The 14,569-nt window shown below is 34.8% G+C and overlaps 1 protein-coding gene across 23 annotated transcripts in view; it reads right to left on the bottom strand.

Moving 5' to 3' along the window:
- The window catches only part of LOC136853022 (putative polypeptide N-acetylgalactosaminyltransferase 9), a 344,125-nt gene that overhangs the window by 19,491 nt on the left and 310,065 nt on the right, over positions 1–14,569 (bottom strand). For 7 of the 23 annotated variants that reach the window (XM_067128181.1, XM_067128179.1, XM_067128192.1 and 4 more), the window contains exon 6: positions 2,913–3,064. The exons of 7 other annotated variants lie outside the window; for them this stretch is intronic. In XM_067128181.1, the coding sequence (XP_066984282.1) occupies positions 2,913–3,064 (152 nt within the window). Of the gene's footprint in view, positions 1–1,149; positions 1,293–2,217; positions 2,367–2,912; positions 3,065–4,879; positions 5,026–14,569 lie in introns of all 23 variants that reach the window. 9 more of the 23 variants (XM_067128185.1, XM_067128195.1, XM_067128187.1 and 6 more) reach the window with 3 other exon arrangements.

Here is a 14,569-nt window from a genome sequence, read left to right as displayed (position 1 = left end):
TGGGTAATTCTTTTAAAATTAACCTAACATTAGTGAATGGGACCTTGTTTACTTTTCAGATTAGATGTTAACCAAACACATAAATCAGATTTAGACATGCAAAACACTCATTTTGCTGTACAGTACGTGCAAAGACATAAAAGGTAAACTATGCTTCAACATTCTCTGCTAAATTAAAAACTAAAAAGAACTAAAGTAGGAGAATAGCATCTTAAATTTTATTATTTCCGAAATCACCAATGAAAAATAACGTTTGTAACAAGACTTCATGTTTAAAGGTAGACACCATAATACTTGCTGACATTTGGCTTGCACCAAATTTCACTTTTAATACCCTAAAAGAGTATATAAGATTTCTATCCACTCTTCAAAAGCTATACTGTAATTGCCATTAACACACCAATCCAAAATACTACTACTGTAGCTTGAAAAATAACTAACACATGTTGGTCTTAAAAATCCAAAGTAAAGTAGTTACTACACAGCAAAAAAAGTATTCATGTCTACTAAAAACTACACCAATTTGTGGGAGTATTTATCTGATCTTCAAGAACTGCTTCCTGGGTATTCTTATATGAATACCAACGTCTCTAACTGACATACAAACAGCTATCATACCTATTGAAAAAGGCCATAAACATTGTTCTCCTACACTAGTTCAACAACTTTTATTATACAAAACAAATCAGAAGAGAAATGGACTCTGATCCATTGCCAACATACTGTAATTATTCCCAACTATAAATCAGATATTGAGAGATCCATTTGTGATATCTGATAAGGAATATGTACAGTATTTAGAAATGGTGCAAGTAATAAAAAAAAAAAGAGCACTGAACTAAACTGCCAAAAGATGCAAGAGCAGTCAAACACAACTGAAAAGAAAACTTGACATATGCAAAGGCAGTGGTCTCCACAGCCTCAACAAAAAGTTTTATTAGCTACCACAAGTACAGACAAGTAAATACAAAAAATGCAAAGGTGAGGCAGACAGGATTAACATTCATTGTTACCAATGACTGTTCTTTACTCAAATGTCTAAAAGGAGATACTGTACTAAAAATTAATGTGGAGAAGGGGCATCCTACAAGGTACGATTATACAGTTGCTCTGGGAATATCCATGCGGACAAATGTTACTATTGGCTACCTGAAGGTTCCAATCAAAGCCTCCAACAGCAACAAAAGAGGAATATGTATATTCTAGGGAATCATCTCCGATTACGTCTATAACAGGAGTTACTGCAGATGTCCAGTTGCGCCCAATGCGATCTAAGAGCGGTTCCAGCCAGCCTACAGTACAAGAAGGAGCTGCTGTTCTACTACTGAACTGACATAGGGCCATTTGTTAACATAGGTCATCAACAAATACACAATTCCTTAAAAGAAATATTACTATGTTTACATAACTTAAATGGCAACCTTAATGTTCATAACCATACAAACAGAAAGGCTATAATGGGTCTCCCCTTGGGAAGCAGAAATTAGTAAGAGGGAAGGAAGTAACAGAAACGGCCTATAACCAAAATACAGTATATGATATGTATATTATGCCATTTCAGAGTTTTGATTTTCCATCATCACAGGTTATAATTCCTATCTTTTCAAGACCTACAGCACAATATTTAAAAACTAAAAATAATATTTTAAATATGCAAACCAACAATAAGAACATAAGAATACAGTGAGTACTCCAATAAATACGAAAAAAAAGCTGACAAAAATTTCACCCAGAAAAAGGTTTCATTAGCAAGGACAAAATATGGAGTTATCCGTTTGGCTGGAGAAACATGGAATCCCAACACACCACAACATGCGAATCTCATTATGCACAAACGAGACAATCAAGGATTCACATTCTCCAATGCTCTCAGCCCAAAATAAATGAAACAAACTGAAGTTTTTAGATTTGTTTTCATCTGTTTAAATTATGTACATCTTTCATAGTAATCTTATTATCATGGAAAACCAGACTGAATACAGTATAAACTGCAAAGCATATTATAGCAAACTGCAATCAGGCCAAGAAAGTTAAATAAGAAGTAAACGGCAAGCTTCAAGTGTCAATGTAATATGAATCTATGTAATAAGATTACTATTTAGTGTGATATCAAGAATTTAGTGCCTTTGTATATGTGTCTACAAAAACATTTATGAAGTGTAATTGCAGTTTTTTAACCATGGCATTGAAAGAAAAATAACAGATCTTAATTCGTACAATGAGTCCCCAGTTGAATCCGCCAACTTGTATGTCTCGGCTCTTGGACATCTTAGCCTGGAAGTTGTCATCAGCAATGACCTCAATGACTGGACATACAACGGTGGAGGGGTCACGGCCGATCCGGTCTAGAAGTGGCTCCAACCAACCTGTGACATGAAGTCTTCAAACCCTTTCTATGTGAAAAGTACCTATGTGTAACCTTCATGTAACTGTTGTCTAATTTTCAAAATATTACCAGCATAATCAAAGGCACAAGTGTGGACCCTGATGACAAACGTTCTCTCCTCAGTAACAAAAGAAAAAAAGATAAGTTTCAATAGAGTGGGTATCACAGCTAATCTGCTAAAACTATCAAGATTCAGTGAATGATTTAAGAGTCCTGAAACAACAAGCAAAGGAAAGGTGTTTACTGAAGAGATGAATACTTGACCTGAAATGTAATAAATGTACCGATTTGTTTATTCTTTCTTTAAACTGTGAAAAAGGACACACTATAATACAATCCTTCATGTGCCTTCTACCTACTGATTTTTAGCAAAATAAGCTTCCTTGGGGATGAACTGTGCTCTGCCTGAAGTTCAAAATAGGTGAATGAACAGAATCCCATCACCAGTAGCTTTTCTGTCCTATGAAAATCTAACACACAAGAGTGACCTTGACTTTCCTGATGATCCCTGGATATCTCATCGTACCTGCAAATCCCAGGAAAATCCCCCAACTGGGGGATGACCAAGGGCCGTAGCCACTATGTACTGAAAGGTATCATCCGCAATGGTATCAATGGCAGGACACGTTACCCTGCGGGGATCGCGGCCGATGGGATCCACTAATGCCTCCAACCAACCTAAGGCAATCACTCGTGAGTTTGTAAAAGATAACTTCCGGCTACACCTTAGGCTACAGAAGTTATTCCTTACAGCTAATTATCTTTAAACATATGGTGCAATATCCTAGTCATATGTGTACTAATAAATATCCTATAACAAAATCTAAAATAAGAAATCCAAGTATACTGTACATTACAACCATTTAACACACAAAACAAACAATAAATGTACAATCAAACCACGACAGTGACACTCAAGAGTTTTATCAAGGTACACAGGTAACAAAAAAATGTTGACAATGGGGTACAAAATTCAAGGTCATTTTAGTACAATCCAAATTTTCAACCAATTTTTTTATGTAGTAAGGTTTTGTAGTCCTGGTACAATCACACAAGATAGAAAGGGAAGAACTTTTACCTGGACATGAAAAACTTCTAAAGGCTTGTGTTGTTTGTGTTATGTCATGAAAAAATAAATCTTAGCTTTCCATCTTTCTGTTTAAATCCTCATAGATGGGTATTGTTAGAAAACGCTCTATGAACTACTAATTAAGATACTGTATATTGTACTGTAAGTAAATTACATATAAAAAATCTAACACAAGACTTGGTTAGCTAGATTATACAAAGTACAATCAGAAGCAAACTATATCTGTAAAGAAGTAAATAAAAAATAACTTTTGCAAGTTTTTGTCTTCCTCAGCAAATTACCTATAAATACTGTGGTATCATGGAAATTTAAAGAAAAAATTTATACACTGGTGACACATTCCTAGGTAACAACAGTATCCAGAAATCACTTACAAACACTGTAGATAACAATTTACCTGTCTGAATTCTTCAGACATGTAGGAGATGTCAACACAGTATTCATTATCAAGGTGGAATGTGGAAAAACACTGAAGCAGACATTAAAACCAGAAAAACTCAACGAAAGAATAAACATTACAAAGTGGTACAGTACTAATCAATGTAGTGCCCAATGCAAAGAACTGTACAATAATCTTGGCCATGTCATCCATACATGCTCCAAGAAACAGCTGCCATGTTCAGGGACTCATTAAGTGATAAGTGCCTTTTTCAAGATATCTTTCAACTACAGTAAACATGTATGCACTCACAACTATAGTGTATTTTAAATATATCTGTATGAATATGGACAATATTATACTGTATTTAAACAACTACAAAATTAAACTAGATGACAAATAATGCATAAAACAAGGGACCTCCACAAACCTCTGACCGAATTATTTCCACCACAGGATTAGAATCTATTACTACAGAATAACAACAAACAACTACAGTACTGAACATTCAACACTCACAACGTTTCTAATCTAAACATTAGTTCTTCAGTTGACCTTAAGACGGAATTTAGAGCCAAATTTGTCCCCTCTGAAGAAAAAAATCAACTTTATATAAGCAGTGAGAGTAATTCACTAATCAATTGGCATACTGATTATTTTACTACATAAACATCCAAGATTTCTTAGTCCAGTACTGTACCCATAATAAAACATAAGCAGCACATCTGTACAATTTCCCACGGTGTTCACACAAAGTCACGGAAAACCTTATTCTAAACCCGTGATCAACAAAACAGGCAATGCACTACACTTTTTTAAATGTTGATTTAACACAGATCATGCCCCTGACAATATCCTTCAACTTTGGTTTAGTTTAAATCAATAACACACAATTTAAATCAAACTACAGTAATTTACTGTGTTAATGAGCTAATCAGGAATCTACATAATTGTAAGAGGAAGCCTCCGTCACCTCCAAAAGATTAAAAAGGGAGAGATCATTACCCATTTCAAGTTATCTTACCTGCAATTCCCAGCTAAAGCCTCCTACAGCTCCAGGACTTTTTTGGAAAGAATACTCTAGTGTTTCCATACTAATTATATCTATGTCGGGAGTTACCACATTTGATGGATTCCTTGCAATTCGGTCTAGTAGCGGCTCCACCCAGCCTGGGATACAAAATTTCCCTTGTCACAATGCTTTGGGATACCCTAAACCAGTGGTGTTCAAAAACTATGACCTTTGTTAGATGCAAACACACACTTCTTATGTGAATGGGAGTTCATGCTTGCCGACTATACTTGAAAAGCCAAATTAGTACGATAAAACTAACTCAGATATTGCTATCCTCAGTTGACTCCTTATTAATATGCTTCATATACAAAGCAGACAGGTAGTGTAATATATAAATTGACAAAAAAGGCTAACGCCAAAAGCACACAAACAGATTTCAAAGTAGTCCACTAACTTCTTCAAAGACATGTATATACAAAATTTAACTACACTTAATACTGACTAAAGAACAAAATCACAAAAATTCCAGGAGGATTAAAGAAACATCTTTCTGTAATCAAATCAAAGACATATTCTTTAATCTCTAAGGAAACCAATAATTTCTCTACCCATTCTCTACTAAAGGCAGTCACAGATACAAAGAGTCAGAAAGCTATATGAACACCAGTCTCAATTATGAAAATGTTGCTGATGTAATGGGTCCCTGTCATGCTATTACAATGGTGGTTGTTTATGCATGTCAGGTTACTGTTCAATTGACCGGACAATATCTACAAAAGCAATGAGAAGAAAAGAAGACGTTAACAAGTATTCAATAAAGTTCGATTCATTAACATGATCTTCAGGCTGTGAAGTCCAAAACATTCCACAAGATAAAGAAAAATCAATGTAAGTTTCATAGATTTTTAAGTAATTTCAACCAAATACAGTTGTGTCAAGAAGATGAAAGCGCATGGATGAAAAAATCCAAAAGATTCATTGTAAAAATGTACTTTGAATCATGTACTACTTTTTCAGACGATTTAAAATGTATAATACTTCTGTAATGGAAGTTAACCAAGTGGCTTTGTTATATCTTTATCATTAGGGATAATTTTCACTGTGTAGCAACGTCTTAAAATCATGACAATATTTTACTTGTATGAACGATTGCCTGGTTCAGTGATTATCATAAAATAACATCTCCATCATATCTTGCAACAAAGCAAAGACTATAAACAAAATTACAAAACCTACAACTGTAAAGGAAAAGAAACCAAGAGCGGCCATTAACAAAGGTTTCAGCAAAACCAGTGCACTACAGATGTACTGTCTGGAAAACCAGAGCATTAGTTACCACTAATGCAAGTGAAATGGGCACAAAATTTTTACTGTACAAAGGAAAACTTCACTACTGATCAAACTGCATGAAATTTCAAACATCATAAACAAACAAATACAAAAAAAAATATAACTTGTCCAATACCTATGCGATTTTTCTGTAGACCTCTGAAAATTGAGAAAAGTAGTCCTAGTAATTAAACCCCCTTATAATCCCTAAATTGTTGTCAACGTCACATTAAGTCGAGAAAAGTAGATCTCATGCCACCTGCCAATTCCAGCACTCTTTCATTTCCTACATTTTTCTCAACAAAGGAATTTCCATAAAGAACAAGACAGATGTAAATTGTAGATGGTGTATATATGTCTAAATTAGTAACCTATCAATAAACAAATTTTTATTCAAAGTCTCTCTATTAATGATAACTTTCAGAATGTCAGGTCTCCAGGCAAAAGTTTGATAAAAAAAAAGGAAGGGTGGAAAATAAAAAAAGGGAAAAACTCTTGGGTTTATAGTCTGTTGGGACTCTCCATAAGGGTTTTCAGCTGAAGCTTTCAAGAAAGAAAGAAAGCATTAATTTAGAAAGAACCTCAAATGCTCCTGGAAAATATCCATGGCTTTGAGTCAACCAATAATGAACCGTGCACGGTTAAACAATACTGTATACCGCTCTACAGTATTACAAAATAACCATAATTAAATGAAATTTAAATGACCTCTGTAACTAACTTTATGCAAGTTCATACTGCATTTACAGTACTCAAAGAAATGAAGCAAAAGTTTTCTACCCAAATTCCTAAATAATTGGCTGTATTTATGGTTTAGGTAAACCATGTTGGATTCTTTAGATGTAAGAGTATGTCATTGCTTCCCCAAATCTTAAGATTCCTCCTAGGTTCTGTGAGAAACTCTGTAGGAGAGCCCATCAGTAAAACTTGGATCCCTGGGTTCCCCTGCTAAGGTCAAGTTCAAAATAAGACTCATTCTGTAGAACACTGGCTTCCGAGCTCTAGTAATGATTTTGATACGGCTAAATAGTGAAATAAAAAAACACAAACTAGCTTGTATTTCCTAAGATTCCTTTAAGAAACTGAATCCTTCCTGCAGCTATTCCACCAACTGGAAATCAAGGCTGAAATTGGAGCAATTCCAAGTACCTGGAGGCAACAAAGTCACTGAACAGCCCCACAACAGATTATTAAATGGATATCCCCAATGCCTTCCCGGAATTTCTGAAAGTAAAAGCTTGGTTACGTGCCTAACCCTCCAGGGATTCTGGAGGAGGCCTGCAGGAGGGACCTCTCGTCTTTTAGAGGAGTTTGGAAGTCACTGTTCTACACAACGGGCCTCTTCCTGGATTTGGCTTGGGAAACCAGGGACCTAGTTTTGGCCAAAGGTCCCTTCCCTGGAGCTTCCTATGAAGCTAGGAGGTTATTATTATTACTGTATTACGTAATTTAACTAAACCAGAGTTAAAACACTTGACTCATAGAACTGGTCCCAAGAGTTTGTCTTTAATAGTAAAATACTGTATATATTTCACTTAACAAACTGCATTCTTTAGAAATATGATAATTGAATAAGTTGAAGATAATGAAGGTGCTCAAAGAATTCCCTTGAATTATTTGTTTCCAAAGTTTGACATTCATTACTGGCTGAAGCTTGGACATTCACCTAAAATGAGTTTGTCAGTGTTAACTTAAATTCTCTGGGACTTTAGAAGTTGGAAAAGAAATTCTCTGGGTCTTTAGAAGTTGGGAAAGCTGTGATGTACTTTTGCATCAGGGGGCAACTTAAATTTTTTTTCATGAATTCAATTTATATCAAGGGGACGTCTTAATTACTCTCAAGGCATTCACATAACCTCCCATTTACAATAGGCTTGAATAAACCCTCAATACTAAACTGATAAACAGAGAGCAGAAATTCAAACTGAGTGTAAATGATAAGATTTCCAAAACTGAAAGTACAGGTATTAAGAAGAGTCCCACAAACAAAACAGTAGCTGGTGATTGAAAAGTACAAGTATGGCAAGTATTCTTTTGTATTTTGTGTATTGTTCAGTCAACTACCACAATGCTTCCACACGTACCACTCTCAAAAATTCACTAACAATACTAGGACACTTTTTCAGCAGCAACAACACTCCCACCACCAGGTATGCTCTTCTTTGCGTTTTACCTTGACAAGACAAACAAAAAATCAAATAACAACATACTAAATCACAGACAAGGGGACACTGTAAACAAACTCATACGTCAGAATGGTTTTCAGTAAAACTTAAAAAAACGAGCATTGCACTCGCAAAAAAAAAAATGCGTTTGGCAATGAGGATTTTATGTCTAGTTACCTCTAGCTTGAAGAAACGTTATGTCATACCTTCAAATTCCAATTAAAACCCCCAATTGGAATACCACCTTCTCGTTTGGACACCTTATAACTAAGGGTTTGGGCATTAATAGAATCAATAGCCGGACATACCACATTGGAACTGTCATGAGCGATGCGATCCAGAAGAGGTTCAAGCCAGCCTAAGATAACCGTCAACCAGTTCAAACATTAGGTTCATATGTATGCATCAACTCAAAGTGCTTTTACTTATTTCTATTGAAGAAACGGCAGTTTGTGTTCATTATTGTTATGCCTGCCGCAAACTGATGACATAAACACATGCTTCCTACGCTCCACATTAAAGCCTCACTTGATAATGGCTTAAATTGGATTTAGTAATTTACCAATTGTCATAAGTTTGAGAAGCACACGAAAACTTTACAATACAGTACATGAAAAACAACAATATAATAAATATAAAAAATGAACACTGAAGTAAAAAACAAGGAAAACTGATTCAAACTTCAGGAAAACACACAACATAGTCATTTGTGTACAGCTACACAGTTCAGTTTAGATATTATGTGTTTATCATATGTTGGAGGAAATGTCTGGACAATTAATTTTAGGTCTCTCAATTGTAGGAGAGGAAAGTGTCTAGAAGAATAATTCTATTTCTATCACATATTGGAAGAAAATGTCTTGGTTAATTCTACATATTGTTGGGAAATGTCCTCAAGATTAATGTCTTAAATTTCCAAAAGATTAATGTCTTAAATTAACTGTCCAATAACAGTTTATTTTGTTGCAATGATTATCAATACCTTAACTTTTGTTTTTTATCAAACAAATAAAAATTTGTTTTCAAATAACTGGGGTGCCATGTGTAAAAGACATCAGGAATGAACTCTGTCCAATCAGTGTAATTAGTGCATGAAGTGATAAAATAAGATGTGTGAGTGTGATGGAAGGGTAAAAAAAAAAAACACACATTTCCACTGAAACAATTTGACATCGAAACTGGAGAAATGTTGAGAGAACCATCTGCGGTGGATAACAACCTTGTCCCTACCTTCAGATTCCAGGTGAATCCACCTATAGGAACACCACCATCCTTTTCTGCCACTACGTACATAAAGGTGTCATCTTTTATTTGGTCAATGGCTGGGGCAACTACTGTGTGTCTGTTCCATGCAATCCGGTCCAGAAGGGCCTCCAGCCAACCTACAGCAGTTGTTAGTCAGTTTCGTGAAGTGTCAAAGAGATGTCTCATTTCTGGGGAAGCTACCATTTTCAATGTCAAACACTGGAAGGTCATAATGTACGTTATACCAAAAAGACCTATCAGACCATTCAGTTTCATACATTCTTGTTCAACCTTTACTCTCTGTTACGACACAATACTGAAATTTCATGTTCACTTGGCCCTCTAAGTTTTCCTTAGCAGAAATGTTCATGTAAGCCATTAAGCAAGACAAAATACAGAAACTCTTGCTTTTTACGTACAACGTTAATCCATGCGCATTAAAAATTACGTGCACTTCTGACACGATCTATACAGCAAGTTTTTAATTAAATAATTTTACCTAATATCATATATTAGTGAAATTTAATGCTGACAAACAACAGGTGTTCATGCCTAAGAATTAAGATTCATGCTTACACACCACACTTACTTTGAAATGATCCATTTTCCTTCATAATGATGTGTATCTACTTATTAAGTGTAATTTCATCTACAGTATCCCCTTCTATCCACCAGAACAAGCACTAACATCTATTTCCCCCACCCCCAATGAAGTATCTTCCAATTTAATTGGAAAACTTCAGACTTACTATGCCACAGATATAGTGATATTTTTAATCTAACTTATTACTAGAAATGTGAATGGGAACATATTTTCAAAGAGTTTATGGAAGAGTTCAACTCATATACTGTATAGATGTACTTAAGCTACAGTGCTAAAACACTCAAAAGATAAGTTAAAACGAAACATTGTGAAAAGTATAAAAGTATTCCTGAATCACCCATAGAATAATGAATGCTAGATTCTCTTTGTTACAATTTAGATATAATTTTGTGTTATTCTCCAACAGTCCTCCAAGATACATTACATTAAACCACAAGATCAATGAAGAATATATGATGCATAGGCAGGTGGGCTGATACCATTTTTTTTAATGGAGACAATGGTACGACAGGAAACCTAATACTGTACCCTTTTTTAGCCCAGGTCTGAAGGACACCAAAAATTTGGGAGACTGATACGTTGTGGGGTCTGATATCAAAGTCAGCAATAGACCTATCTCTTGAAAGATACAGGATTATAGAAATAACAGTGGAAAGAGAGAGAGAGAGAGAATTCATAACTTCATAGTACAGGAGAAAGGAATAACCACAAAACTTAGCAATCCTGAGGATTTCTGATTTCTATGGAATAAAAGTGAGCAGTGGTCACCTGACACGTTATGAAAAATCACCAACAACCCAGGAAAGCAAATTCGTTCATCCATATTGCTCATCTACCCATTGTATATACCCATTCAATGTAGCTTGGTACTGCCTCTGAGTTCCATGCTTCTACTTGAAATACAAAATTTGGTTCCTCCAAAACCAGTTCTTCAGAAGGACACCATATCATCAGAGCTTGAAACTTATGCTTCATCAGTCACTAATAAGAGGAGGTACTGCATGCACATAAGACTGCAAAAACTGAGACCAAAAAAAATCTATTTCCTGCTCATCTTATGAACATGAAACTCAAAAACAAAAACTCTATAAAACTTTTCAGCCTCTAAAATCTATTTCTCATTCAGCTGTGTCGGTAGCAGCCTAACACAAAAAATCTACAAAATGTTTGTGTTAAATATTTTGCTAATAATAGGGAAACATATCACCACTCAAACTTAACTCTAAGCAGAAAGACAACACATATTTGTAACTAGCAAAGGAGGATTAATCAATGCTCAATCAGATACAGAAAAACAAATCAGTGATGTCTGACATTATCAAACAAATCAACAACTCCTGTAATTGATGAAACAGTTGAAGAAAGAACTTCCAGAAATATTTTCTGCCCCACATGACAACCTTCACTGTTCACACAGCTGATAAATATTACTACTGTACTTGGCAGCAGCTCTCTTAAACCCTAAAATATGCCAAGGAAAGTATAGAAAGTTTAAAATGCACCTATGTACTGGTACATGAATTTTGGTAAGTCACTGATAGATAGTAGAATAAGATGGAATGTGACAACTTTATGCAATAACAGTTAGCATTTGCCCAACACCAAACCAGCCAAATAATAATTAAGATATAATAAAAAAAAAGCATCAATAAAGAAGCTTTCGCAGACTTACCATTCCCAGCACTATGCACTAACCTGATGTTCAATTAAATTTAAAAAAGAGTCAAGAAAACAAACCAGAAACAGCTTCATTTAAATAGGTAAATCCACAACCACACCCATGATCAAAGGAAGCACAAATGAGCAAAGTAGTTTAACGAAGCATGAAGCATTACTAAAACTGCCTTACTGAGAGCCAGGAAAAAATGAGTGTCAATCAATAACCCATAGTTAAACACTTTGGCAGAAACACATCTATGTCAGGTTTGCTATGTATGCTGAAACACTTGCAATATACTGAGTGACCATTTCCAAAGCCTCCTCTTGAGTGTAAAAATATCTCAGCACATCTAAATTCAAGGCCACATTCCAAGTCTTACGATCAAATCCCATCTGAAGCCACCAACATTAATGGTTTCTTTCCTAATGTTGTAAGTGAAGGTGTCATCGCTGATTATGTCAATTTGGGGACACACTACATTCGTTGAATCTCTTCCTATGCGGTCAAGCAGTGGCTCAAGCCAACCTACAGTAAGACACTTCAAAAGATTAGGTATCAATTGAACCCCTATGTTAGTGACAATTTCCATTTGCCTGGAAATGACAGTTCAGAATAAACAATCTTACCAACAAGGCAAAATACCTTCAAAGACACCATATCAATCAATATAGCTAAACTGGCATTTGAATCTCTAGGCCAAGTCTTGTAAACTAACTTCTTAGATTCTTGTCTCTGTTCAACTATAATAATGTTATAACTTACTCATATGGACAAGAGTATTGTATTCTATCCCCAAGGGAAAAAAATTCTATCTCCAAGAAAAAAAAAATGTTTAATAAAGGAAAACTAGTTAATAGAGAAGCCATCTGGGATTATAATGTCAAAAGACTTTTTTTACAACTCCAAAAATACAAAACATAATAACAGAACTACTGTATCTTGTATAAATAAATTACAAAGCATGGTAACCTGTAGCTAAATTAATACCTCAGAAATTACTAGTGTCTTTTGTTAGCTTAATTACATTACAACAAACAGTACCTCTTGGTGTGTTTAATTCTGCAGAAATGAAAATGTTAATGCAATATGCTCAAGATACTTTTTTTTTTTTATCACTGATGCAGTATTTTTTGCAAGGATATCTGCAGCTTCCCAACTTTTAATCAACATTACTCAATGTGACAGTTTTCTTTTACTCAGCAATGGTAATTATGACTTGCACAATCTTTGGAAGATATCCCAGTGAGTAACCTTTCATGGGCCATAAAGTACTTTATTTAGGGAAATTTCACTATTGCTCCTAGAGTAAGTTAGCGCAATTTGTTTCTCCGAATGTCTGGCACTGACATTCTGATGAAATACGTACCTTGGTTCCTCATCATCAAGAACTGCTTAAACTATGAACAGCAGCGCTATTTATGCTGATACTTGTTAAAAGTGGTAAGACAGTTGCCTTGAAGTTTCAGGCACAACTGGCCTGGTTTTTCTGACTCTACTGCTATTTATGCATACTGTACAGAAAGTTATAATGCACAGCCTTTAGTTTTATGACATATAAACAGTACATATAGCAATATTCATTTGTTCATTAATTTATCTTTATTTATCCATTTCTATCATTCTCTTTGCTCTATTTTCCCTTTTTCAAGAATGGACATGCTCGTCTGTGGATCAGAAAGTTAGTGTTTTTCAGTTACAGAAAGAAAAATGCTTTTACAGTGAAGTGAAAGCAAGATTTCTGTCAAAATGAGAAAGGAGTCCAGATATATCCAAAGGAACATCAAGGATTAAATGGTGACTATCTTCTTCAATTTTCTATGTTACATCATCTAACAGCAACGAACAACTCAGTGAGAACTGGAAGTTACAAAACCTAACACGAGCATTTAAGATCAGACATAGTTTAGATGTCATATAGACCTTGTCAAGTCTCACATTCTTTAACTTAGAAATACTATCAGACTTTGAAAATCATGCAACCCGCTTTATGATAATCTTTAAGAAAAAGAGAGGAATCAAGAAAAACTTACAATCCATCACAGAAAAGTGAACAAGACAAAAATTTGTAAGACAGAAAGACAAGCACTGGCATTCTGAATAAAGAGTCCCATTTTTGGTACAAAGACGAGGCCTGAAATAAGAGAAATTTTCCCCCTGCCCAGCCAAAGGTACCTACTTACTATTGAAAGCACTAGGCACAGGATCCTCTTTAAAGAAAGTTTGAAGAAGAAGTCAGGTCTAAATATAAAAATGACAAGACAAGGTCACCATTGTATTTTAGGTCTTTTTATGTAAAGTAAAATGTACAGTGTAACACCTAGAGCTATCTGGACTAAATTTTTTTATGACTACTACTGTTGAAAGCAAATCAGAAAACTTGGGTAAAACTAAAAAAAAAAAAATGTTCGTAACTGGTTGGAAATTATCGACAAACTTGAAAAAACAGACAGGAAAATTACATATGGTTTTAAGCTACAAAATTACAAACAAAATTCATTTCAACATTTAACTGAAATTTACCCTTAAATCTAATGAAACAAGAGGCTTAAAATGATCCACTTCATTTTGATTTACTTTAACACTTAGCAACAACATCTAATATCAAAAAACTGTCTAAGTTAAACTAACTGTAATGGAACATTAAAAAGGCAAGATTTATCCTAAAATCAATTTTCTTTAATGCAAGCCACTAAGAT

This window comes from Macrobrachium rosenbergii, chromosome 26, assembly GCF_040412425.1.
Source record: "Macrobrachium rosenbergii isolate ZJJX-2024 chromosome 26, ASM4041242v1, whole genome shotgun sequence".
Lineage (NCBI taxonomy): Eukaryota > Metazoa > Arthropoda > Malacostraca > Decapoda > Palaemonidae > Macrobrachium > Macrobrachium rosenbergii.
The sequence above is the reverse complement of the archived record's forward strand: the minus strand, read 5'-3'. Positions and strand labels throughout refer to the sequence as shown.